Source organism: Drosophila takahashii, chromosome 2R (genome assembly GCF_030179915.1).
Source record: "Drosophila takahashii strain IR98-3 E-12201 chromosome 2R, DtakHiC1v2, whole genome shotgun sequence".
Classification (NCBI taxonomy): Eukaryota; Metazoa; Arthropoda; class Insecta; order Diptera; family Drosophilidae; genus Drosophila; species Drosophila takahashii.
The window spans coordinates 39,075,064-39,102,743 of record NC_091679.1 but is presented as its reverse complement, the minus strand read 5'-3'; the positions used below and the strand labels follow the sequence as shown (position 1 = coordinate 39,102,743).

The following is a 27,680-nucleotide window of genomic DNA, read 5'->3' as shown; positions in this document are numbered from 1 at the left end:
AATGCTTCATTTAAGCCGGCAGGCTGTTTATAAATTGCCCCGGCACGTTGTTAGCTAAGCACTTTTCAATTTGTTCCCGCCCACCTATCCCGCCACGCCCCTTCGCTGTTCCAACGGAGCAGCTGTCTAAATTTATCGCACCAAGGCAATCAATAAGCGACCATAAAACTAATTGCGCCGTGTCTTGAACTAATTAAACTGGCACAAACACACTGTAGTAATTGCCAGGCATTTGGAATTTTATTTTTCCTTATTTCCCCCTTTTTTATTTTTTTTATTTGCGCTTCTTAGGGGGAAACTTGAGCACGAGTTCGCGTATCCTGCAAGTGAGCTAGGTTCGGTACGGTACGGTTCGGTTCAGTTGGGCTAAGTAATTTTGAGCCGGAAACTGGCAATTTCCGCTTGACGTTGCCACACTCGCGCCCACTTGCACACACTTTTATGTACTTGTGTACGTTCACTTAGCCCCCGAAAGCCATTTGTTGAACTAATAAGCTTTTTTATTAGTTAATGCAAACGAAAATAAGAAAATTGGGTTGGTTTATGCTTGTTAACAATTTATTATCGAAAGAGTACAGCAGGCGAGACGAGAATGCGTTTTATGGCGAGATCAGAATTCATACTGAATTTACGAAGGGCCAGCCAGCCGAATGCTGGGCCCAAAATGCAAGCATACAACAAATGGGAGAGATAAATAGAGAGAGATGCCTTTCGTGATGCAATTGATATAAGAGTACGGATTTACAAGTTAATTAGCTGCTGCGGCTGCGTGACCCGACATACTCCCCCCGTTGGAAGCCTGGGTTTCAACATCATCCTTAAGGGGCAGCAGACATAGCTTGTTCACTGCTCGCTTTGTCACTCCTGACGCTGTCTTCAGAACGGCAACTCGAGCAACGCCATCTCCACCGAACAGCAGCTCAATCACTCTGGCGAGGGGCCACTTCATGGGAGGCAAGTTTTCGTCCTTGACCAGAACTAAGTCATCGACAACCAGGCCCGGTTTGGGGGTGCGCCACTTGGAGCGCTGCTGCAGAAGTGTTAGGTATTCTTCCTTCCATCGGGACCAAAAGATCTGCTGCAAGTAGGCCACGCGTTGCCATCCATCCAAGCGATTGAAGTTGAGACTGGTCACATCTGGCTCGACGAAAGATGAAGGCGGACCACCATTCAAAAAATGTGCTGGGGTTAACACATCCAGATCAGCGGGGTTTTCTGAAATCGAGACTAATGGTCGAGAATTAACAACCGCCGAAATGTGACACACCAAGGTCCGCAACTCCTCAAAGGCTAAAACAGCAGTGCCAACAACGCGGTAAAAATGATGCTTAGCGATCTTCACAGCCGCTTCCCAAAGACCGCCAAAGTGAGGCGACCTAGGAGGAATGAAACACCAATCAATGGCCTCCGCCAGGCAAAAGTCCAATGTAGCTTTCTGATGATCATTGCTGAGGAATAGGCGCCTTAGTTCGAGCAATTCATTGCGAGCGCCGACAAAGTTTGTTGCATTATCAGACCAAATCTGCCGTGGCTTTCTTCTAGTGCATATAAATCGTTTAAGGCCATGTAGAAATGACACTGTAGAGAGATCCTTAATCAACTCCAAATGAATAGCTTTTGTGGCGAAACAAATGAAGACACAAACGTAGCATTTTACTGGAGGCTTACTTCGCACTTCTGACTTGTAGAGAAATGGTCCGCAAAAGTCAATGCCAGTGACTTCGAATGCATGAGATCCATCGAGTCGTTCCTTTGGAAGATCCGCCATTATATGCTCCACTAGTCGAGGCTTCATTCGATAGCATCTAATACATTTGTTTACTGCCTTCATCACCGTCTTCCTCCCCCCAATAGGCCAATATTGGGATCGAATTATGCCGAGTAGCGCCCGTGGTCCAGTGTGCAGATTGCTTTCGTGAAAGTGAGTAATAATGGCAGCAGTGACCGAATGACTCCGTGGTAAAATAATTGGATGGCGCCCATTAAAATCCAGCGAAGAATTCTTTAGCCGGCCGTCCACTCTAAGAATCCCAAATTGATCAACAAATGGCGAAAGAGATGCGATAGAGCTGGATGGGTGCACCAATCCCTTTGACTGCAACGATTTGATGTCGTCCCATAAATGTGAGCGCTGGACCAGACGAAGCAACAGCCGAGTACCGCCTTGAAGGTCAGACACCGTGAGCGTAGGGCGACGGATGCGATTACTAAACTTGTAGACGTATCCGAAAACTCTTTGAAGGGCGGCGAAGGAATTGGCAAATTTTGAATTAGCCACTATGTCTTCGTATGGAGATTTTATTAGTAAAATCTTTCGGCGAACCTCAAGCGTTGGTCTTTCAGCAATGATTGGGGCCGGCCAGTCAGCTTTGGGGCCACAAAGGAATTTTGGTCCATGCGCCCACAAAGGAGAGTCATTAAGCTCAGCAGGAAAAGCACCTCGGGAGAGAATGTCAGCTGGATTTAAAGAAGTTGGAACATATCGCCACTCTACTGACTCAGTTAGCTCTTGAATGGCAGCTACTCGGTTCGCTACAAAAATGTTGAACCTGGAGGGCTCGTCTCGGATCCATGAAAGCGCAACAGCAGAGTCGCTCCAGCAGTATAACTTTCCCTCAAATGCCTTAGTCCCAGCAACTTCCGCGATGAGTCTAGACAGGAGTTCAGCCCCACAAAGCTCCAGCTTGGGCACAGTGAGTGTTTTTAAGGGGGCTACCCTTGACTTTGAGCAAAGCAATTGAGATCGGCCGTTGCAAACGATGTAGACACAGGCACCATATGCTTCTATACTGGCATCACAAAATCCATGAATCTCACTCTCAGAGTTTGGAGAAAGAACCAGCCGAGGAAATGACGCATGCTTAATTTGCCCAAAACTCGTGCATATAGCACTCCATTCCGTATTCTGTGACTCCGGGAGGCTTTCATCCCAAGATAACTTCTCCTTGCACAGTTGTTGAAGGAATATTTTCGATTTTGTGATCACAGGTCCAACCAACCCGAGGGGATCGTAAAATCGCGCTATTGCAGACAGGACAGATCGCCTGCAAGGTCTTGATGCTGACTGTAAGACCGAAAAGGAAAACAGTAATTGGTCAGAAACTGGATCCCAAGCGAGACCTAGGGTTTTTGCAAAATCAGTTCCATCATCAAACTTCAAATAAGACTCCTTATCCTTGTCTGCAACTCCCTCCAAAACAGCTGACACATTCGAGCACCACTTTCTAAGCTTAAATTTTCCCTTGGCTAGAAGTTTTGATGTTTGATCCATAATGATGATTGCTTCTTCCTTGGATTTGGCTCCAGATATCAAATCATCCACATAAAAATCGCGACGAATGACCTCAGCCCCAAGCGGAAACGCTGTATGCTCGTCTGCTGACAGCTGATGCATAGCTCGCACAGCCAGAAATGATGCTGGCTTCGTGCCATAGGTAACGGTGTCTAGCTTAAACACCCGCAATTGATCCTGGGGGGAATCCCTCCACAAAATGCATTGCAAATAGCTGTCCTCAGGCTGAACCCTAACACAGCGGTACATTTTGCAGATGTCTCCTGTGATTGCTACCGGGTGTGAACGAAACCGAAGAAGAATCTGGAACAGCTTATGCTGAATTACAGGGCCTGCCATAAGAACATCGTTGAGAGAATACCCTGAGGAGCTGGCCGCCGATCCATCAAAAACTACGCGGAGCTTAGTGGTGGAGCTATCTTCCTTTATGACGCAATGATGAGGCAAGAAGTATCGGCACAACCCGCTGTCAGAGGCAGACACTGATGACATATGTCCTAGATCGAGGTATTCCTTTATGAATGCTCCATATTGAGCCTTCAAGGCTGGCTGACGATTTAGCTTTCTCTCTAGGGACAAGAATCTTCGATAAGCTTGCTGGTAGGACTCTCCCAAGAGGTCTAGATTGAGCTTGGCAGGTAAACGAACAGAATAATCCCCAGCTGGCAAACGAACAACGTGTCTTACGAAATGTGCTTCACAGTCCAATTCTTCCTTAGTAGCGCGTATGATTGGCTCGGCGCAGCTTTCCACTTCCCAAAATCGTCGAAGAAGATCATCTAACCGATCGAAACTATTCTCCCTGCTAGCGAGGGGTAACTCTTGAGACGACAATAAGGACGAGCCATTGGAGAGGCCATAACCTCCAGAAACAACCCAACCCAGACGAGTCTTTTGAAGTAGGGGTAATCCATGTGGAAGCTTAATTTGGCCAACGCATAACATCTCGTAAAAGAGGCTGGCTCCGATTAAAAGGTCCACCCGCTGGGGAGTATAAAAACTGGGGTCCGCTAACTGAATATTTTTAGGTATTTTCCAATTGCCGATGTCGACATTGAAGCTAGGCTGCCGCTCTGTGATGTTCGGAGCAATCACCGCGGTAATGTTGGCTGAGTAATCGGAAGTTCGGGACCGAACCGTAATATTAACCGAATGACCATCCGTCACAAAACTGGAATCTCCTATTCCAGTAACAGATGCTAAAGATTTTATCTTCTTTACTTGAAGCTGGCTTGCGAATCGGGACGTTATTAGATGCAGCTGGGAGCCAGAGTCGAGTAGAACTCGACAGGGAACGAAAACTCCGGAGCGGTTTTTTACTAATACGCTTGCCGTTGCTAAGAGCACAATATCATTACTAAAATCCTGTGCAATGAGAGCAGTCGAGGTGGAAGGCAGTGCAGATGGTGATGCAGACGGAATTGCTTCTTGAAGAGGTGCTCCTTCTTGTGAAGAAAGGGAAGCTAAGTTTCCCATGTGAAGCAGGGTGTGATGCTTCGATCCGCATGCACGACAATTACTGGAATTGCACTGCCTAACTTGATGACCAACCTTAAGACAATTTATGCAAAGACAGAGCCGTTTTGCTTCTTGAAGCCTATTCGTAGGAGACAGGGCTTTAAAATTCTGGCAATAAGAAATGGAGTGACCTGCATCATTACAGAATATACAGATCCAAGGGTTCGAATTCGAGGCAACAAATGCTGATCTACGCGTATTGGGTATTCTGTTACTTCCCACCTGAATGCCCGGCGCATAGTTTGCCATGGCAAAATCCATCGTCTCCAACGTCCTGCACCGCTGCTCCAGAAATGATGCCATTGACTCCCAAGTAGGAATTAAGTTGACGAAGGCAGGGTCCTCTAAACGCTCTTCCCACTTGGCCTGACTTGCCGGATCCAATTTTTGGAACAGGATTTGGACGATGATGCATCCTGCAATTTGTTCCGTCGTGCCCAGCCCCTTAAGAGCGCGGATATGAGCGTTGAATTTATCCGACAGCTCCCGAAGTGTCGAAACGGAACCACTCTGCACCGCCTTTATTCCCAGGATCTCAGTAATGTGTGCCTGAAAAACCAAACGACGATTATCAAATCTATTTTGCAGTAAATCCAAAGCAATTGCGTAGTTGCCGTCCGAAATTTCCAGCGAGCGAATAGTTTCCAACGCAGTATCCCTCAGGCATGATCGTAGATGCTGCAGCTTTTCTATGTTGGTGAGATCAGGGTGACTATCTATGATAGTGGTAAACATAGAATAAAAATCAGACCAATTTGCATAACCTCCAGCGAATTTTGGAAGCTCAAGTGGAGGCAGTAATGTTGCCCTATGTCGAGGCTGACGCTGCTGGAGGCCGAAAGCTCCGGGAGTGATGCCGTCAGCAAGAGTTGAGTGCGAAAGGAGCTGTGAGGCGCGCTTTGAAATTTCGGATCGAACAGATGACTTCAAAAGTACGAGAATGTCATCAAATTTTTCACTCAAATCACTTTCAATTTCCTCGAAATCCAATTCTTCGAGCTCACCAAGAACCTTTTTAAATGTTCCTTGAAGCTCATCAATCAGCTCCAACCTCACGTGGAGCCCGGATTCGTCGCATGAAGTTAACGCCGCACTTGAAAGGGAATCCACTAAACGCTCCACTCTATTAAATAAAGCAGTTGCCTTGCGCTTTAAAAATATCACCCTGTTTTCATCAGCGGTAGCATCTCCAGCAATTCCCGTAGGCATGGCTACAACAACAACAACGGCACAAGCAGACGAAATGCCCGAAATTCGGTTTCAGCGGGAAGATGAGCGCAAAGCAAACGAAGAAATAACGGCCCGTTAATTGGCTATGTACGCTCCAATATATAACTAATTTTTATGCAAATTTCGGCAACACAAAAATGCTATTTATTTATAGCGCTCACTGCATTCAAGGCTTTATTTTTTCGACAAATGATTTCTGGCTCCGCCAATGCACCGCAGCCGCAACAACGAAAAGTCAATAAATAGACTTATTTATGTGATTTGCACTTAATATTGTTTTTGTACGAATCACGTCGGGGTCACCAATGTTGAACTAATAAGCTTTTTTATTAGTTAATGCAAACGAAAATAAGAAAATTGGGTTGGTTTATGCTTGTTAACAATTTATTATCGAAAGAGTACAGCAGGCGAGACGAGAATGCGTTTTATGGCGAGATCAGAATTCATACTGAATTTACGAAGGGCCAGCCAGCCGAATGCTGGGCCCAAAATGCAAGCATACAACAAATGGGAGAGATAAATAGAGAGAGATGCCTTTCGTGATGCAATTGATATAAGAGTACGGATTTACAAGTTAATTAGCTGCTGCGGCTGCGTGACCCGACACCATTTTTGTTGGCCAAATGTGCAAGTCAACGAACTGAACGGGCTAAACGAAACATTTGCGTGTTCGAGTAAAGTTAAAAAGCCAACACTACAGCGGGGTGACGAAAGTAAACAATAATAAAATTGACTTAAGATTGTCATCTCCACATTTCGAAATAAATGTGCTTTAAATATCAATAGATAACATAATTGATGACTACACAGAAAAAAAAATTCTATTTGAAATAGAGTAAATTCTATCTTTCGGATTAATGTCAAATTTATGATTCAAAGATATCAATTTGATATTTTCAAATCAAATCAAGATAGATCTTTAAAAAATATTAACTTAACCTGGACATATCAATCTGATCTTTCGTTAATTTTTGTTCTGTGTATAAAATAAACAATTTTATTTCACTTAAATAAAATTTGGTCTTTAATTTTTTATTTAATAAATTTAATAAAATATTGTCAATATTCCTTATAAAATAAATTACCTAGACTCTGATAATATTCTATCCGCTAACAAATATACATCAACGAATTATTATCTTCATTATCTTCATTCTGGCTGCATGACCTCGGTAAATGCAAATAAATTGCCGGTCCTTTAAAACAGAAATTAAATTAAATACAGACCCAAATAGCGAGGCAAACAAAAAACGGTCGGCGAAAGTTATTCAAATGAAACCACAGTAACGACAAATCAGATAACAAAGGGAGCAGGCACACGCACCGCCACACAGACCAACAAAAAAAACCCACACAGACAAACAGAACCCATCCCGAGAGCGGTCAACAATTAGGAAAACCCACAACAAGCCACCAGACAACAGCACCACCCATCACACACCGCCCACCGCCCACCACCATCAACAAGTCCACCCAACCAGACGCATTTCAACCACCGAACTCACGATGAATTTAATGTTTCGCAAGAATTTCCGCGAGGGGGCCAGCAAATCGGGCGGCGGCGGGGGAAAGCTGCAATCGAAGGCGAACAGGACGAAGCGCTCGAGGGATATGGGACTCGTCCAGCAGCCGGAGGAGATCCACTACCGCACCCACCTGTTCTTCTCGCCCAACCGACCCGGCTACGATGTGGGCGAAGGTAAATTGTCGTTCGCCTTGCAAAAGCAGCCACAGCAGCAGCAACAACCACGCCATTGCAAATACAGTAGACCATCGAAAGAGTGAACAGATCATTAGTCGATCGAAAAAGAAAAGTTAAAATAATATTAAACCATTTTAGATTCATATTTTCTTAGTGCCAATATTTATTTCTGAGCAAAAATAAGTACTCATTTTACAAAAGTATTTGGAATACCCTATACATTGTATATGCTAGCAGCCGTAACCATGACATTCAATTAAAATCGATTTATAAAAACCTTAAAAGCACTATACATAAATTGTAAAAAGGATTATGTCTCAAGTTACAAATATGCGTATTTGTAATTTTTTTTATAGTTTAAGAAGCAATTTAAGGTTTAACAAGTTTTATATATATTGTTGGGCTGTAGCACCTATATTTAAATCAAATTTTTATAATGTGTATGAACAATTTGAAGGGTGTTTCATAATTGGTAAAATGAATCGATGGCCATGCTTTGAGTTAATAAAAAGTTTTATATTTTTCCAAAACAAAAGCACTTTTTAAAAACAGTCAAGCATTCATTCTTAAATCTCGAACACGTTTGTTTTTCTTTCCAACATAAGATTAAATTCAAAATTTAAAAAAACATATTTTCAAATTTGGAATGTTCGTATACATAAATATTTATCATCCACGATACACTGAAGGGCACCAGGAAGATCGCTTCTCGATAAAGTGATCCCTTCTATGTCTTCGATGACAGCAAACACGTACTCGTACCCACTCGCCATGGCAATACTTGTATTTATAGCAGTGACGGCCACTATATACAGAGTGGACTAGCACCAGAGCAAGCAGGATAAACTAAAGGATAAAATATAGAAAGGATTAAAAGAAAAATTTACAAAATACTCATTATTCCAAAGCGATATTTTCGTATACAAACAAGACTATGTCACATAAAAAATCTACCTCGATGCCATAAAATTGTCTTCGCTTCGAATTCCAATTCGAACTGCGTTTGCCGAAAAGTTCGAAGCGAATTAAATTTTATGGCATCCTAGAGGTAAATAAATAAAGTTTTAATTTTTCTCAAAGAAATATATTCTAAACTTTACTCACTAATAATTTCATGGTGATCGCCTTTTTGAAACTAAAGTCACTTTGATGTGCAGCTCTTTTATATTCTTACTATCGGTGCGAACTGCGCAGTAAGCTTAATACACACACACATACAGAGCGGAATAACATAATCAGTATATACAGCCATGTGAAAAATAATAGGGACACCTTGTAACGTCTGAGGAAAATTTCTATAAAGTTACTATTTTAAGTTATTCTGCTGGTATCAATTTTTTTTTAGTTAGTTGATGCTTGCACTACTTAAATAAAAAGAAAAATTAGGGTAAATAAATTCAAGCGATATATCCCATTTTGGGAGTGAAAAATAATAGGGACATAATCAGAAATTCTATGATATTGTTAATAATTATGGAAAAAGTAATAACCATTTAATTTATTTAACTTCTTTTTATTTTAATTGGTTGAAAGTTTTTTGGCAAAACGTTTTTTTCGACTTGCGAAATCCGGAGACTGAGCATATTAACATTACCAGTCGAGATTTGTATTCGAAAACTAAACTTCATCATTCAATGTGTTTCGTATTGTTTACCTATTGAAATACCAATTTAAGGGTCATATTGCCTTTTATATGGAACAAAAACACTTCAATGATCGTTTTTATTAGGACTCTGCTGTCATTCGTGTCTTCAATACGATAGACGAGACCACACAAAGTTGCACCATAGCCGATCATTCTTCGTTGAAGATGGTTTTAACTGTGAGTTTTAACATTAAGGCGGTGACTATCGGTCTTTTTTAATGAGAGCTTAATCAAAAAAGGCCAAACATATATATTTGTGTGCCATCGGGCCGTTGGCCATTGAGCCATTTCATCAGAGGCCGTGCCATCATCAGGCCATCATTTTTGACTGGTTCTGTATCGTCTAAAATAATAACTATATATGGATGGCTTGGCCTGAAATTTTTTGCTGCAAGTTTTAAAGGCATTTTAAAAAAGTTTTATTAAAAAATAATCGACTTTTGACGATTAGCAAATACAAACGCATCGTGTCTACAGTGTATTTTAAATATTGCGCTCCAATGTGTTGGATAATTAAGATTTTTCGCCTCCTGCGGTGAACTTTTTATTACTTTTGGATACACTTCCCGAATTTTTGAATCACTTTACGAAAAAAAAGACAATTTTTTTTAATTTTTTTGAGTTTTTGAAGTTATTGTTATTGAATGTTAATTTTTAGATTTTTAATTGTTAAAAGAACTTTCTGTGACTACTTTTGTATCAACAAATTAGTGAGAAACACTAAATTGTAAAAACTTCAATATTTTGTGGGCAAGTGTTCCTATTTTTTTTCATTTGTTAAACTGATGCAGTCACACAAAATAATCAAAATCTCCAAAACCATGTTAATTTTTTTTCTTAAGTAATTTTTCTTCATGTTTAAGCATTTATTGAAGATATCTAGCGAGACATTTGTTGATTCTTTTTTTTTAAGGAGATACATAAGCTGGAACATTTTTGTTGCAGTGCCTCTATTATTTTTCACATGACTGTATATTCCTTTATGTACATAAAACATAGTTTTTTATTAGCTACTGATAAGCCTCAGCCTGACAACCGAAACATAGATGTCGCCAAAACAACAAAAATTATAAGGGATTAAAACAATTTTCTGTCAGTAATTAAATCTGGCTGGCCTTGATAGTTGGTTATAAATAACTCAACAGTTTCGAGAGGTTATCTTCCGGGATTTGCAAATTTCGGTAGGGCGTCATTGCTACCTCATCAGCCGGAGAAGAGGACGTAGATAAAGCACATTTAGGAGTATGTAATTAAGAATTACATGCTTCTTGGATTGTGACATAATTCAAAGTTGTCTGTTGGAAGCGAACTGCTTCCAGATTTTACAGACGTGAATAACAACAACTTATTAAGGAATAATAATAATAACTAGAAATAATGTTAATGCTAATTAAGCGGTGCGTTTTACTATTTTTATTGTAAAGTATTAAAAATATCCGTGTTCGCTCTTTCAATGGTTTACTGTAGACATTACATTACATAGCGTCCATTTCAATCATCCACAAACATGGCTTACTCTTTGTCTCACTCTTTCTCTCTCTACCTCTCTCTGTCTCTCTTGATTACTTAGGCTCCCTTGTAGTCGCTTGAGCCTGGCCCTCAGTTACTTGTGCTCCATTAACCTGACATTTGCATTTCAGCCATTTGCAGGGCATTCAATTGAAATGTTTCCATCAATTTTACAAACAGCCAACTGGCAGGTGGGACCATTTATTGCGGCCTAATTGAGGGTCAGTGTAATAGAGGATTTATTATTTATGAATGGGGCTTGTTTAATACAGTTAGAGTGAAACTATAATTGAATGGTAGAAAAAGTGCTCAATTTAATTTAATTTTATAGTAATAAAAAGTTTTATATTACGGGATTATAGCATTAGAGTTAACAAAAAAAGAAATGAATTTCGAAAGAGATAACACTAAATGGGTGCCCAAAATTATGCCAGAATAAAGTATATAAAATGATTTAAATTTTATAATTTTTATTTTATCAGTTTCAAGCACCAAAAGAGCCTGAAAATATGTGAATAAATAATTTGATCTTTTATAATTCTAGAATACGTTAATTAGTTAATAAAAAAAGATAAATTCTGGAAAACTATTTTAAACTATTTAGTATTATTCGGACATAAATTGTTCATTACTAACCCCAGTCAGGACTTCACCTTTTAATGGATTTTAGTTGCAATCGAGGCATCGCTTCTGCCTTCTAAGCTCCTCATTTTGCAACTGTCAGTGTGTGTGTGTGTGAATATGTGTGTGAGGAGGTGAGTGTGTGAGTGCCAGCATCAGCTAATCTTCCGGTTTCCAGTTGGCTTGGCTTAAGGGGCACAGAAAGCAAAAGCGAGAGCGTATGTAAGTTACTATTTGATTTCCCGATTAACTCTTTCTCCACACACAACGCCTGTGGCAATGGCCTTGAATCTTAGCCCGGAAACCAAGGTCTAAGGAGTATTTCCAGCAGCATCAGCAGCGGCAGCAGAGCCTACTAACCCACCAAACTGATGAATGTGTCTAGTTTTGGCCCACACTGTTAATAAAATCAGCAAACGAAAAGGAACTTAGTCCCCTGACCTCGCACTTTACACATCAAACTATTGGGGGCACAATTTTTGGGGCTTACATTAAACTGAAAATCTTATAGGAGCAAAGAATTATCTTTAAAATAATTTTTGATATTTTTTTAAACTACAAAACCAAAAGGATACTACATTAACTTTATTACGTGCTAGAATAAATTATGAACATAAATTAAAAAAAAAAAATTTATAAATGATTTACAAAAAAAAAAAGGCTTTTAATAAAAGTTTCTATTAAATAGTACCATTAGCATTACAAGTGTAGCATTAAAATGCAAATTGTTCCTTTGTTTTCGATATCATTATTCCGATGATATTCTTTGTGCCCCTATAAACCCTTTTTAAAGAAAATCCACCCATCCTACAAAGCACAGTGTTTGAGACCTTACCATACACACTCTTTTCCCACCCTCATTGACCCTCCCCCCCCCTCCACGTTTTGTTGTTCTGTGTTTGCTGTGTGTGTGTTTCTTGTGTTTTTTGTGTGCATATAAAGTATCGACAGACTCCAATTTTCAGAACGATGTAGCGCCCTGTCAGGCATCCCGAGCACCCCACTGTCGAGCACCGCCCCCTCGCTGGCCCTGCCCGGCAATCTGCCCTACGAGCTGGACATTCCGCAGCCACTGGTCGACCGACGGCCGTCCGTCTCCCTGATGCGCTGGAACAGCAACAGCGGACCGGGTACGGAGAGCAGCAACAACAACAGCGCTAGTAACAGTTTGATCCGCCTGCAGCAGCAGCAGCAACTTCAGCAGCAATTGCAGCAGCAAATGCAGCAGCAACATCTATTGGCGACAGCAACAGCAACAACATTGGGGTACGCTGATGCAACGGTGGCCACGGCAACAACAACATTGCTAGCGGCCGCAGCTGCAGCCACGCGGCAAGGTTTGAGTCCCCCTAAAAAAAAACAAAAAAAAATAAAAAACTTGAGAGCCCCATCTGATTTAAATCAATCCGATGTGATCTCAACTATAGTTGTTGTTGTTGCTGCCCAAACTACTCGTTCAACACTAATGTCATTTTGCCAGCTCAGCTCACCCAAAAAATAAAAAAACACACTGACACACTCAAACAAACCCTATATGTTGCACCCCCTCCCAAAACAAAAAACACCCTAATCCCACTCCCAGTTTTCCCCAATTAATGTTTGTTGCACGTTGTACGTAGCTAACCTCAAGAGTTCCGATTTCTAATCCGGTTCTTCAATACGAATACTTCAAACTGACTGTTGCAAGTTCTGTCTTGTCTTCGTTTCCGTTTTCGTTTTCTGTTTTTTTATATCTGATTGTTGGTGAATTTACTAGTGAAAATACTGAAAGCTAGACATGTTCTCGGAGACGCCAAAAAGCTTTGCCTCGCTTTCAGTATTTTGCCGCAAAATACTGGGGAATAACATGCTGTACAACAAAGATCTCTGGGATCTCCTTTATAACTATACTAGCAAAATGCCTATTAATTGCAGCTTTCAAAGGATCTTAAGGCGAAGCTTTGAAGCAATCATCGTTAGCTTGGCGGAAAGCTAATACCTTTTTTTGATGTATTTCTATAACTAAATGTCTAACTTTACTGCCTCTGAGGCTTCGAAGCAGCCCCATTAATGGAATTTCACTGTACCTTACAGTGAACTTTGGTGGCGGCGCCAACTCGGGAGTCACACGAGCGGAACCCATCTCACTGGCCACCCTGGATCGCGACTGCTTCATCATTCCCGTGCACAGTGTGGACCGATTCCTGCCAGCTGGCATTCCGGTGAGTATATTCTGAAAATTAAATTAAGGCCTTGCTTTTTTTTTGACTATAAGAATATACACAATTTATGTATGTGTGTGTGTGATTTCCTGGAAGCGTCACACTATTTCGTCAGAATCCACATTCCACGTGTTGCCTCTTGTATTTGTCCTGTGGTCTTCTTATAGCGTGTAATATTTGCTCGGCGGAATATTATATCTCCCACCAATTCACAAACCAATTTACTAAACCAAATTACTTTTGCTTATACGATATTCTTATCGATATGAAGTAATGTCATATTCCGACATTGACCAACTACAACTTATCAACAATTTATTAATAAAAACTTAATATTTTGTGGAGATTTTACATAAGGAACTAAATATAGTACAAGTACAAAGGATGCATGAATTCCTTTTCTTGCTCATAACTTTTTAATGATTGGTCCGATTTGAGAAATTTCTTCTTCATTTCGATGGGTATCAATAATCACCACAAAATTGCATTTATAATTTTCCGAAATTTTTAAAGATGTGTGCGTCAGACACCTTTTAAAATCATTTAAGTGTGTTGGAGGGAACGTGGCACTCTGATAAAACAAATTTTCGCAGCGTAGGAACCCCACGAATCTGCATGGTTAATCCCAACTTTCTAGCTTTTATCAATCGAAAGGATTTCCGCCCGGAACTTTATTTAGTCTAAACCAAATTTCCCTTTATTTAAGCTGCCCGCCTTGAATGCCGAGGGTAAGGCCACAAGTCCTCTGAGCGTGCTAGAGGTCTCCGATCCCAAGTTGTGCATCCTGGTGCATTTGATGAGTCCCCTGGAGGCCATAGATCCGGTGATGGAGTCGCCACTCTCGCATCCGCTGCTCAAGCAGCGCTCCATAGCCGCCGAATTGGTGACTGAGGTGCAGCAGGCCAACTCGGCAGTTGGCGGAATGCTGCTGGCCAATATGGAGAAGAACTGTAAGTATACCTCATCCCAGCCGTAATACATATAATTTAAATATTGTTTACCCCCAGCCGAGTTCCCCTTCATCTCGTACTACCTGATCAATACGCTCCAAACGGATCCTTCCAGTTTTTATGCTGGCCTGCGCGTTTCCTCGCTGTCCAAGTTTGAGCCAAAGGCCCTCAAGTGAGTGCTTCAATCAGAGTGCATCCAATTGCCCATTTGTACTCCAATCTCAATTTCTATTTCAATTTCGATTCCTTTTCATTGTCAGATACACTGCCGCCCACACTTTGGATCTGTACAGCGAGGTGGCCGCCATTTGCCGCCCTCCACTGGTTTTGCCCTCAAACGAGGCCGGCAGCTTCAAGAAATCGCAGACCGCGGCCACCGGCTACATTATTAGCGTGTTCAAGGTGGGCTGAAGTAGTGTGAAACAAGATTGGAGAGATTTCATGAAAAATTCAATTTTAATTCCGCAGGTTTTCGAGGGCGACGATGGCGAACGATTCGAAAAGAATTGGCTCTACTGGACAGGCGCCCGCATGCTGTACAGGTACACTTAGAAAAATAGTAATAGTATTTTTTATGAAAAAAACTTGCCTTCAAATTAATTTTTAATTTAATAATAATAATAATTTAGCAAGCAATTAAATATTTAAAAATATATTTATATTGATTTATTTATTTTTCTTTTTCTTTTATTTATTTAAATATTGTAGAAAAGCCAGTCTTTATCCATTTCTATTATACGTCACACGTCGCATTTTTAAATATAATTAAATGACATATTTTTTATATTTGTATTATTTTAATTTAACATTTTATTAAATTTAAAATTCACATTTTTTTTATTATTTTTTTATATTTATTATTTTTAAATGTTTTATTATTATTTTTTGTCTGAAGAATATAAACATGGAAATATATTAAAAATTATTTCTTGCCTAAAAATTAGATTTTTTTACAAAGTTAGCGAAGTTGAGAAAATGATTTTTTATTGCTAAAAATAGTACTTTACTTGCTGGTTACCTCTCTGATTGCTGCTCCATTACAGATACCTGCCACGTGCCGCGGGCCTGAGGCGCATCGCCCTGCACAAGAGCACCTCGCAGAAGGGCGACAAGATGTATCTTCTGGTCTGCGAGTGCGCCGACCTGCTCAAGGACATCTCGCTGGCCGCCTTCCTGATTCCAGCACTGCGAGCCCGACTCTGCGGCTACACAGGACTCTATCGACCAATTCAGGCCTTCTAGTCGCCGGAACTACGTATTTTTCTAACTCCTGTATATAATGGACTTAGAGCTAGGACTAGGGCTGCACCTGTTACGTGATTCTAATTCGATATTTACTAGGCCTAAACAAATTTTTTGAACTCTCTCCCAAGTCAAACTCAGCTCCTGATAAAAGCGTAAATGGGGGATGTGCTAGGTGACCCTCGGATTAGGCATCTAACTTAAGTAGTAGACAATATTCTCAAGGTAACTCCATATCGTGTGCTAGATTTTTCTATAAATCATATAGAGGCAAGCCCAATTAATAGGACCATATCTAGTGTGAGTTGGTAGCAAAGAAACTTCCATTTTAGCGACAACAAATAGAGATTCAGTGGGAACTATATATGTATACCTATATATCATAGCTGTAGGCCCAGTAGTTAATCACAATTAAAATAAACGCTGAATTTTGCGCTGAAATGTAGGCTATGAAATCTGCAAACCGAAAGTCAATTCTTAGCATAAACAAAAAAAAAAACTAAATAGATTGTCAGGCTGGGGAAATGTATGAAATTGAATGGGTTTCAAGCAGAGAGGGATGGGGGATCTAGCTAACTTTGCCCAAATCTAACAGAAATCTGCCAAAGACATAAGCAAATCAAATCTTAATTTGTATCAAAAAATTGTTTAAAAATTCAAATAATATTTATCTAAGCAAATAAGTAAGCCAAATAAGATTTTCAATCAAAAAATTGACTAATTATTGCTTGGCTATAGCTTGCCACTTACACTTTAGGAAATATACCGTACATAATAACATATACATTTATATAACAACTGTAAATAGTTTGAGGAAATTTTAAGGCACTTGCTCCAAACACACAGAGAAAAACGCCAGGTTCCTGGCTTGTATTTGAGAACTATATAATTTTGCACAATAACAACAGAATCAAAAAGTGCTGTGATAATTAAACTAAAGCATAGCAGACCCATAAAATCAGTGTATATGGATTAAACCCCAGCCATAGAACCTTATATCACCCAGTCAAAGACGATATCATTTAATATCATTTGCCATTCACAATAATTCACAGGTCTCTGGCTTATTTTTTTTCCAAAATTAATTAGATAACCTAAAAACAGACAACTTTCAATGCCTATATGCTAAGCCTAAAGCCTAAGGAAATATTAATTACCAAATGTTCGAACTTTTTTGTCACATCTTAAGCTGCAAGCTTGGAGCAAAAACAAACGTTTGGCGCGTTTAGCATTAATAATAAAGCGTAAAATTAAAATTAAACAAAAATTGAGTTTTATCCAAAGATATTGTCGAATAAGTAGCCGCCGCGTGGACTCTTAAAATCTGCCTCACGTTTTCGGTGAAGAATGTAGGCCTCGAACTTTTGAGTTTGCAATGGACCCCAATTGGCAGTGGGTTGCATGGCCATTCTCAGTTTCTGTAAGGTAAAAAAATATTTATAATTTATAATTAATGATAGGAATATCTTATCATACTCACACTGCCTAAAGTCTTGCCGGGCTGCTGGAAAATTGTGACCAAAGCCCAGAAGGGCAACTGCAGAACGCCCAGGCCCCAGATAATCCAACCGGCCATATAGTAAGCCGGTGGGTACTGAACTCCCCTGTAGGTCAGAGGTTCGTAGCTGAAAAGCATGTAGACCAGGACCAGAAACATTAACCCGGGTGCCACAATGGCCCAGCAAATGCGCCAGTAGAAGCTGGTCTTGACATTCAGCATAAATTCAATGTCACTGCAGATGCGCTTCACACCGTAAATCCAACCCACAGCCAGTAATTCCGCAATGGCCAAGACAAGGGCTATAAAGGTGCAGCCATAAAAGTCCACAAGGTTCAGTATAAATTGTCCACCCGGTGTCATGTAAACCAAGCCGCACAGAAAGCCAATTATGGATGCACCCACAGCGAGCAGCCAATGTGGCAAGTGGGTGAAACGATCCTTGACCACATTCACCACCGAACTGGCCATTCCAATATTCGATCCTATTCCCAAAACCAGCAGCATGAAGAAGAACAGAACGGCGAACAATTGCGGCAGATACTTGAACTTGGCAATGGCCTCGGGATAGGAAATGAAGGCCAGACCAGCTCCACCCTTGACCACCTGGGAAATATCCGTAGTGTTGGTCTCATGAGCCAAGTTGCCCAGAATTCCAAAGATAATGCAACCAGCCAAGATGGATGTTAGGGAATCGATGGTGGTGATGATGATTACATCCCTAGGATATAGTAGATATTGTAATAGATATTTAGAAAGTGGTATCCAAATAGCTTACTTGTGCACATTCTTGTTGAAATCATTGAAGGAGGCGTACATGACCAGGGTGCCAAAGCAGATGGCCAGCGAAAAGAACATCTGGGTGATGGCCGCATACCACACATGTGGATTCAAAAGCTGACCCCATTGGGGTTTTAAGAAGTAAACGATTCCCCGCCAGGCTCCCGGCAAAGTAACCGCTCGGATCAGCAGGACGAACATGATCACATAGGGAAACAGGGCCAAGAAATATGAAGCTTTGCCAGAGCTGCGAATGCCCTTGGACAAAACCGTGCCGATGATCACCCAGGTGGCCAAGAGGCACAAGACCAAGTCCCAGCTGGGAGTTCCCAGGCCACCATCCTCCAAGGTTTCAGGTTCCCTGAGAACCGTTTGCCTGTATTTAAGGGAAGGTCAGTTAGGTTTTCTTTAAGTTTAAGGTATTAAATCTCACGTGAAGAACAGTTCTGCGGATGATATACCCTGCACAATAGATGTATCATTGGCCGCCGAAGCTCCTGTGGCCACACAACTGCTGCCCCATTCAACCAGACAATAAGTCCAAGGCAATTCCTCACTAAAACTGGCCACCAAATATCTGATGGTCAATGCCATAATGCAGGCATAGTAGGTAGTAGCCAAGGCGGTGGAATACACCTGACCATAGGCAATGCCTTTACAGAACAATGAAATGATTATAATCAGGGACCGTAAATAATCATTATTTGAGATTTTTATTTTAAAAAGACTACTGTGATATTTGGTTTTAAACGTCAAAAATAACGTTCTTTTTACTCTTGTCCGCAAAGTATATGCATTTCAACAAATCTGGAAAGCAAATTAACTGTTATTTGTTCATGTCTATAAAGTGCATAAAAACCAGTTAAATTGTTGATTAAAACTTGTAAGAACCTCAGTAGGCCTTTTAAAATAAAAATCTCAAATAATGATTATTTACGGTCCCTGATTATCAAATAAAAACACCTCTTAACGAGGTAAAAAACTAGTGACGATCGCACCTTCAACATACAAAAGTTCTGATATCAACATTTGTGACGAAAAATTATTACACTCGTCATTAAATAGACTTTCTAATATTTTCTCATTCGGCCCGCCCTAGCAAACTATTCCAGCCTTTTTCCCTTCACAGGCGTTTTCTATTGCAGCGTGCCGAATGAGAAAATATTAGAAAGTCTATTTAATGACGAGTGTAATAATTTTTCGTCACAAATGTTGATATCAGAACTTTTGTATGTTGAAGGTGCGATCGTCACTAGTTTTTTACCTCGTTAAGAGGTGTTTTTATTTGATATCAGAAGTTTTTGTTTGTTTACATTTGCTCTCATGGGAGCTAGTATATACATTTAAATTTAAATTGGTCAATCATAATTTGTAAGCCATTGTATTTAAACAAATTAAGTTAAAAAGGCGTTTAAGTATTTCAAAATACCTTTAAAACGAGGTATAGCACATTTCTGTACCTTTAGTAGTGTAGAACTTAAAATCTAACGAAATTTAGCTATTTTTAGCTTTTTTTCCCGCTAAAGTAGCGGCTTTTTCCAAAAGTCGTAGAACAAAAGATTCCTATATGGAACTCTTAAGTGCAAATTTACTGATTCCATTACCCCAAAATACAGTTCGTATACCCTCACACAAAATTCAATACTCAGGGAGCGTTAGTTGTTCGAGCTGGCAAAAGTGGCTATTTTCGTATAAAAATAACTTTTAAACGTGACTTTTTACAGTAATGTGTTATATACCAAAATTTAAGGAATCTCAAGGGCTATACAGTTTAAAGTTGTAAAGAAAATCGTTAGAGCCGTTTTTGAGAAAATAGCTAAAAAGTGATTTATAAAAACAACTTTTAGCCATAAATTTTAAACTATTGCATTAAGCCAATTTTACCCAAGGCAACGCGATTAGCATTTTAAATTACCTTTTTAACGAGGTATAGCACGAGTCTGTAACTTTGGTCGTTTAGAAACTATAAGCCGTCAAAATTTAGCTTTTTTCAATGATTTCCCGCCAAACTAGCGGGTTTTTCCAAAAGTTGTAGAACAAACGTTGTTCATATCCTGCTGCTAAGCACAGTAAAATTTAGTTCAGGACCCTAAAACCACGATTTGATGCATACCCACAAACAAAGGGACAAATTATTTCATTTTGGGAAGAAGAAGAAAATCTTATTTTGGCTATAACTTTTGAACGGGGCATCGGAATTTATCATATGACCCCTCATTCGACGGGAATTTTCAATAGAAAAACTACTAAAACATTGCGAGGGGGCATTTATCCCCACCGGCCCCAACAGCTCCAAATTTCGAAATTTTCACTTTTTTACTTTCACCGCTCTCTCTCCCAAGCCAATTGATTTTCTTAAAGTCTTGGTATGCAATCCTGTTAGTTTTCGCAATACCTTTCGATAGGTGTATCATTCATTATGATCGGACCATCACAGTAGATTTTCATTTCTTCGTGTATATATAGTAGTCGCCTTCGCACACTCTCCTGGTGCGCTTCGTCACTACATGGACTGCCGTCCATAGTGATAATAATTATTTAGGGCTAACTTACCCTTCATAATAGGCGCCATATCAAAAGCCTTGATGCAGCCACGACTTGAGAACTGACCAATTATCACTTCGAGATAGTAAACAGGTCGGCCAATTAACAGGAGCACTATCACATAGGGTATTAAGAAGGCGCCTCCACCATTTTCAAGAGCAATGAAGGGAAATCGCCAGACATTTCCAAGGCCCACAGATAAAGCGATGCAGGAGAAAAGAAACTCCACTCCCTTGCTCCACTGATCTCGCTGGCCAGATGATTCCGACTCCGCCTCACAGGTGATGGTGAGCTGTTGAACAAGGGTTAATATTGATATACATATCGAGTAATATAATATATTCAAGGACCGTAATCATTATAAGCAATGTTAAGAAAATTGAAAGTAAAAAATTAAAATTTTTCTGAATTTTAATATTTTTGATACAGTTAAAATGATTAGTTTTTAGTTTTATTTTGTTCTTTTCGTTTTAAACAATTACTATTACCTTATAAATATTTAAAAATCTAAAAAAAATGCTTATTTCTGTGCAAAATACCGATAGTTTCGAATTCAGTTTCCCTAAATTTATCTAATGGATCAAAAGTGCACCTACTTCTTCTCCCTCCGCACTGTAGACTACAGTACTAATGCCATCGTTAGATCCTGGCTGTCCTGTCCTCGATCCTTGTGCTCCCTCCATGTTTCGGCGTAGTTTTTGATATTCTGCAGCATCATCCATAATTTCGGATTAGATCTAATTTACGGTACAAGACAATAAATGAAATGCAGGCGGCAGACAAGACAAAAGCTGAGGTGCATCCAGATGGACGGCCACAAAACAAATGTCTGGAAAATAATAGCTCAGTTTAAGCTCAGTTTTCAAGTTCAAGGTTTCAAGCAATTTACGAAACGCCACTTAAGGGCTAATCACCTAATCAGCATTTTAATAGATCAGATTTCTCCAAAACTAGTTCGCTAAAAATATTAAACGGATGTCAGGCTACAACGTCAGGTGATTTTCGTTAATTCGTTAGTTTATGAATTTGTTTACTCTGAATTTTATGACTCTCAAATGTTAAGCTCACTCAAAATAGAAACTCGAACTTAATCCCTGTTAATGTTGACCGCTACCGGTGTAAATTTGCATATCTAGTCGATCAAAACAGAGCCGGGCCCCCTTATTGTTTCTTTTTTAAGCCATTTCACGGCTTAATAATTTTGAAATATCATTCCAACCAAGCTGGTTATTAAATGATTTCTATAAAGTTCACAAATCTGTTGTTGGGGAATTAATTATACTTATCGCACCAAATAATTTATGAGTTTTGCTGCAGTTCGCTGATAGGCAATAAAATTGCAATCATTGAGGGTTCAACGCGATCATTAATCACATCAATGTGAAATGTTTACCATATTCTGCAGTTCTTGCACCAAGGTATGACCAAAAATTTTTGGAATCTGAAGAAGAATCATCAGAAGAATCTCTTATCTGAACGGATGCCTGTCTACTGCGAAGTGTTAGAAGGCGGTTCGTCAAACTCTAAATAAACCTAACAGCTAGACGAAAGCTGTTGACATAAGCTCTAAATACTTGGTCGCTCCAGTGTCTTATCAAAATGTTCAGCTATCAAGTTATAAGCCCGAAATTTGTTGGACCAATTCTCCGTTTTTTATCTCTATCAAAAACGCACTATTTGATCTGCAACCAGCACCACACATTAATTAAGAATTATGAGTACTTCTTGAACATACACTGGCGGGATTTCTTAAAGACTGGACTGTCAACCGTTCTTAACAAGCTGCCTGATGCGACTAACTGGCATATAACACATAATCTACTAGGAAACCTATGGAGCTATGGAGCAGCGGCAAAAGCAGCATTTGAAATATGCCGAGCGTAGACTGCTCTCTCGTAATTTTTTAACGAAGAAGAGTCCACATTTCCTGGTCATCCATTATTTAAAATATATGATAAATAATTAAAAATTTATTTTCATAAATCTAGAATCTCTTTTGAACTCTTATACAAGTAATGCTGCTCAGTAAAGCAACTACAACCCTGCCCTCAAAATCCAAATCATTTAAATTAACTGTGCCAGATTCAGATTCCTAAACCAATCGAAGCTTATCGATTCATCAGGCCGCCGCATTAAACGAGACTTAACCAGATTTTACAATTACTTATTACTTGGGGGGTACAAAAAATATTGCCATTGGCCAACAATTACAATGAATTTAGTTGCGTCTATCTTAAGAATTTCCATGCCTGCGTTGTGTTCTGTTGGGAATCTCTTTTGGGTTTTTTAATGATGGCCTCGAGATTGCTGGTGACGTTGCGATTGAACAGAAGACTGAGGAGTCGAAGGACTATGATGATGATGACGGTTTCGAGGATGATGTAGCTGACCAGAGCGGGGTGTTGAATGCCTGGGGCTGAGATTCCGTTGTCCATGATGCAACAGGCTGTGCTGCAGTGGTTCAAAGAATCTACCATGTGGTTCGGACACTTCCTGCTCTTGCGGATTGGAGTGATGGGGTCTCTGCAGTAACTCACAGGTGGTGTCATTACCAGTGGTTGGATTCCCACTGCTCCCGCTGCTCTCAGCTTCGCCAGCTGGCACTACTTCAAAGAATGGTCGACCATTATTGCCCATTATAATCTTGGCATAATCACGACTGTAAGTTAACCATATGAATTACTTGCCAAGGAAAAAGTTCGCTGCTTTGCCATGACTTACTCGAAAAAAGTTTGAAAATTGGGCCAGTTGAAGATAGATCTTCAATTTAATACTCATTACCTTCCGTGGGCAAAAGCCCCAATGTTAATGAAAATCTGATGGTGGGGATTTTCAAAGCAATAGCAAGCTGGCGAACTTTTTTATTTCAACATTTAAAAATAATAAAACTTACACGTTCTTCTTGAGAACTTTGATCTCCTCCTCCATGGCGGCATTCCGCTCATCCTGACTGGCTCGCGTCAGGGAAACCCTCGAGTTTTGCTCCTTCAGCAACTGGATGACATGCTCCTGCCTCCTTACCTCTGTCTGTTTCTCGGTCAGAGTTCCGAAGAGATTGCGGAACTCCTCGACCTTCGAGGCCAGCTGGTTGTTCACCTGCAACGAGAAGGCGGATAAGCATAAGCAAAGTTAAGCCCATTTCCTTTTCGGCGAACCTGATTGATTTGCGTGTCTTTCTCGCTAATTTGATAGTACATTTGGTCCAGTTTGGTGCGGTTCTCCAGCTCGTTCTTTTGCAGACTGTTGATCAGATCGCTGCGAGCCTTGAGCATCTGCTTATCGATATCCATCTGCTCACGCATCTTGGCCATCTCCTTGCGCAACTGCTCCTCGGCTTTCGAATGGAAATCCGATTTGGTGGTGGTGATCTTAAGGGCCTCTTTAAGATCGCTGTAATAAATATTTTATATTAAACTAGCTTATTTAAAAGTTATTAACCCAACCTTATTTGCACCACCGCGTTCTTATATTTCGCACTCAAATCCTCACAGTCGGATTGATTTTTTAGGGCATTTGCCACCTGCTTGCTTAGCACATTCTTGTGCTGCTCGATATTCTGAAGCTGCAGCTTCAGATCGGCAATAATCAGGTCCTTTTCCATAATGCCCTTGTCCATGACATCCGGACGCTTCTGCAGAGCGACAATGAGCTCGCGAGCCTCCTGCAGTTCGCCCTCCAAATAGGTGATCTTTCCCAAGTGCTTCTCAACGGAACTGCGGGCACGTTCCAGGCCAACATCCGCCTCTTCCAAGCGCTGAAGCATCCGCTGGTTGCTATATAATATAAAGTAGAATTTAAGGATATGGGGATCTTAAAATATTCAATCAACTCACGCCGACTTGACCGTGGCCATCTCGGAACGCAGCTCCTCGATAGTTCCATCTTCGTTAATCAGCGTGGCATTCTTCTCGGCCAGCCGAATGGATTGCTCGCTGACCAGGTCCTCGCTCTTCCGCAGGCTGTTCCTCAGCTCAGTGATGGTCTGATCCCGGCTGCCCAGCTGGACAGCCAGCTTTCGCTCGTACTCGTCCCTCAGTTTGTTCATCTCCTCGCAGTGCTCCTTCTTGGTATCGAAGTATCGGGCCTCCATGTGCTGCTTCTGCGATCGCAGCTCCGCCATCTCGCGATAGAGATGATTATTGGTTGCCTCGGGCCGATTGGCGCCGGGTCCACACAACTGATCGATCTCAACCGCAAGGGAGTTCATTTTCTTGTTCTAGGGATCATAGAAATTAGAGCCCTGCACAAGTAACCTGACTTGTTTGTCAAACCTTAAACCCAACCGACCTACTTGAAACCCATTTGACTTGGGTCGATTGGGTTTGGGTATTTGGGTAAGTGAGTCAATTTTTACCCAAACCCAAACGACCCAAACCCAAACGACCCAAGTCAAATGGGTTTCAAGTAGAACAGTTCAGGTTTAAGGTTACCCAAAAAAAAAATTGATTTTTAAATAAGACGATGATTACAATTTTCACAGCTAATCGACCCGTCGCGAATTCTTAAGGTCAAGATGGTTATCTGTGTATAATATTTAAAATTAAAGGATACGATATATTGACATTTTTTTCCACATCCTCCGCCCATGCGAATTCTTTTGGTCTTCAAATATTACAGATGTATGATCCACAAAAACAAATTCTCTTGCTCTAAAGAATTCGCGGTTTTTGAAAAATCAATATAGAACATATTATTAGGTTTCTTAGTTAAGTTATGTATGATCCACACAAATAAATCCTCTTGTTCCTAAGAATTCGCGGTTTGTGAAGAATTAATAATTATAGAGCCAAGTATAAGTATTAGTGCCTTAGATAAGAAGAGCACGGTCCAACCAATCTGAAGATCCTCCTGTTCTTAAGAATTCGCGGGTTGGAAGAATTAATATAAAATCTATGGAAGTTCTTAAATTAATCGATTTTTTCAAAAACCGCGAATTCTTAGGATTAAGAGGATATATTTGTGTGGATTATACATAACTTAACTAAGAAACCTAATGGTATATTCTATATCGATTTTTCAAAAACCGCGAATTCTTAGGAACAAGAGGATTTATTTGTGTGGATCATACATAACTTAACTAATAAACCCATATGTATATCCCATATTTATTTTTTTAAAACCGCGAATTCTTTAGAGCAAAAGAATATGTTTCTGTGGATCATACATCTGTAATATTTGAAGATCAAAGAATTCGCATGGGCAAAAGAAGTGGAAACAAATCTTGACCTTTAGAATTCGCGACGGGTCGATGAGCTGTGAAAACTGTCATCATCGTCTTATTTAAAAATCCATTTTTTTTCTTTGGGTAACCTTAAACCCAACCGACCTACTTGAAACCCAATTGACTTGGGTCGTTTGGGTTTGGGTATTTGGGTAAATGGGTAAAATTTTACCCAAACCCAAACGACCCGAAAATTTTGGGGTCGGGTTGGGTAGGTAAATTTTTAAAAGAAAGCCTGACCTACTTGACCTGTAATTTCGTTTGGGTACCCAAATAACCCATTTTGTATACCCATGCAGGGCTCTAATAGAAATCTTAAGATACTGATAAAAAAATAATTGTAGAAACTTACCAACATCGAGGACAACTTGGTTCGAATCTCCTCGCGTTTCTCACGAGCCTCGAACTCATTCTTGGCCTTCTGAATGAAAGGTATGTAGTCGTAGAATATTACGAAACCTAAATCGACTATGGCACGACAGCGATGTTTCAAGTCGTTGATACTCTCAGTAGCTAAAAAAAAAGAAAGATATACATTTTATAATAAATTGATTGATCTATAAGATCTGAAATGTTTTCTACAGATTAGAAAACCAAATAATTGAAACAAAAATTGAAAGAATGCAATAAAATAATTTTAAGAAAGCTTTTAAGTATGCTTTAAAAACGTACTTAACTTGACGAGCAGAAAATAAAATATTTTACCTACTTTTAGACAACCAAAATTCCTAGGCTTTAAGATATAAAAATCAACAGAATAAACTCACGCAGGTTCTTGGGCAATCGCAGAAGATCGTCCTGGTTGACCACGACTTTGCATTCGTCGTTGATGACAACGGCCACAAACTTGTATTCGGCCTTACCATGAAAAGTCGGACCCATGGAGCGAAGTTTGTGCATGAACTCCGACTGCAGGTGCTCCAGTTTCTTTTTCTGCGACTCGAAGGCCCGCATTCTGTTCAATTCGATGACCCGTTGATGCGATCGGTCTGGCTTTGTACCTGCGAAAGGCTCATTAAATTTTTTCAATCAGCAAACTGATGAGGTAACCTGCCTAATTTCTTTTTTTTGGCCGCCATTAGCTGGGTAAGGAAAGTCAGTCGCGGTGGAGTAGCGCTTTGCTTAGACGCCTTGTCATCTTCAGCTTTCTTGTCGGGCAAGGAACAAGAACTTACGGTGGAGGGTCCTTTCAAAGGATTTCCCCTGGCTGGGGATGTGTTCCGCGTTTGTGCATCCGGAGTTCGGCGGATCGGAATACGACTGATCGGAACGCGACTGTTGGCAATTTTGTCGCGGCTACGACTGTTCAAAGCTGAGCCAGGACTCACAATGGGAGGGGCTGCAAAGGTGCTACATCGTGTGGAAGCAGGAGCCTACAAAGAATATCGGAGGTATCACTTATATACACTCCCGAGAAGTATTAACTATACTCACCCAAGTGCCAACGGCGGGCCTTTGAGATCTTCCCCCAGCCCTCAGCATGGAGGCTCTATTAGCTAGCAAGGATGATCGAGTAGAAACAAGGATCAATCCTCAAGTCACTAAATAAATTTATATCACTTACCACGTACAGGAGCGGCCATATTAATTTTCGATTGTAAGCACTAGTTTTGTAACTAAATAAATGTGTTTTTCTAACAGAATATTTTGATCAAAAAAACGAAAAAAAATATATACAAAATTTTTGTCTAAATAATTCAAGCTGCACGATGTCTAAAGGAGTACAA

At 40.2% G+C, this 27,680-nt stretch overlaps 4 protein-coding genes across 16 annotated transcripts in view; 1 reads left to right on the top strand and 3 right to left on the bottom strand.

The window, feature by feature from the left end:
* Window positions 1–17,177, top strand: part of LOC108061184 (uncharacterized) — a 32,436-nt gene extending 15,259 nt beyond the window's left edge. For 2 of the 9 annotated variants that reach the window (XM_070213465.1, XM_070213466.1), the window contains exons 2-7: window positions 13,591–13,718; window positions 14,425–14,668; window positions 14,726–14,840; window positions 14,929–15,070; window positions 15,137–15,210; window positions 15,712–17,177. In XM_070213465.1, the coding sequence (XP_070069566.1) occupies window positions 13,591–13,718; window positions 14,425–14,668; window positions 14,726–14,840; window positions 14,929–15,070; window positions 15,137–15,210; window positions 15,712–15,910 (902 nt within the window). In that variant the 3' untranslated portion in view covers window positions 15,911–17,177. Of the gene's footprint in view, window positions 1–5,367; window positions 7,740–12,482; window positions 12,855–13,590; window positions 13,719–14,424; window positions 14,669–14,725; window positions 14,841–14,928; window positions 15,071–15,136; window positions 15,211–15,711 lie in introns of those variants that run through there. The other 7 variants (XM_070213461.1, XM_044393008.2, XM_070213462.1 and 4 more) reach the window with 7 other exon arrangements.
* On the bottom strand, window positions 749–6,019 carry LOC123002695 (uncharacterized). The gene is made up of 3 exons (XM_070213620.1): window positions 5,862–6,019; window positions 5,562–5,734; window positions 749–5,499 (listed from the first exon to the last, which is right to left on the bottom strand). Exons 1-3 carry the CDS (start codon window positions 6,017–6,019, stop codon window positions 749–751), a joined length of 5,082 nt encoding a protein of 1,693 aa, XP_070069721.1.
* Window positions 17,147–22,531, bottom strand: LOC108061183 (sodium-dependent nutrient amino acid transporter 1). 3 transcript variants are annotated; one of them, XM_070213458.1, is made up of 7 exons: window positions 22,468–22,531; window positions 21,329–21,561; window positions 20,742–21,024; window positions 18,622–18,841; window positions 18,187–18,564; window positions 17,391–18,129; window positions 17,147–17,328 (listed from the first exon to the last, which is right to left on the bottom strand). In XM_070213458.1, exons 2-7 carry the CDS (start codon window positions 21,452–21,454, stop codon window positions 17,185–17,187), a joined length of 1,890 nt encoding a protein of 629 aa, XP_070069559.1. In that variant the 5' UTR covers window positions 21,455–21,561; window positions 22,468–22,531; the 3' UTR covers window positions 17,147–17,184. The 3 variants fall into 3 exon arrangements, with proteins under 3 accessions (XP_070069559.1, XP_017002749.2, XP_070069560.1); XM_017147260.3 differs by having other exon boundaries at window positions 21,329–21,469; window positions 22,468–22,521; XM_070213459.1 differs by lacking the exon at window positions 22,468–22,531 and having other exon boundaries at window positions 21,329–21,438.
* A 349-nt stretch (window positions 22,532–22,880) lies between these two features.
* Window positions 22,881–27,680, bottom strand: salto. Of its 3 annotated transcripts, XM_070213456.1 has the most exons (11): window positions 27,518–27,680; window positions 27,388–27,449; window positions 27,008–27,326; window positions 26,721–26,954; window positions 26,306–26,466; window positions 24,566–24,948; window positions 24,176–24,505; window positions 23,888–24,122; window positions 23,626–23,828; window positions 23,454–23,548; window positions 23,154–23,391 (listed from the first exon to the last, which is right to left on the bottom strand). In XM_070213456.1, exons 1-10 carry the CDS (start codon window positions 27,534–27,536, stop codon window positions 23,500–23,502), a joined length of 1,995 nt encoding a protein of 664 aa, XP_070069557.1. In that variant the 5' UTR covers window positions 27,537–27,680; the 3' UTR covers window positions 23,154–23,391; window positions 23,454–23,499. The 3 variants fall into 3 exon arrangements, with proteins under 3 accessions (XP_044249029.1, XP_070069557.1, XP_070069558.1); XM_044393094.2 differs by lacking the exon at window positions 23,454–23,548 and having other exon boundaries at window positions 22,881–23,391; XM_070213457.1 differs by lacking the exons at window positions 23,154–23,391; window positions 23,454–23,548 and having other exon boundaries at window positions 23,724–23,828; window positions 23,928–24,122.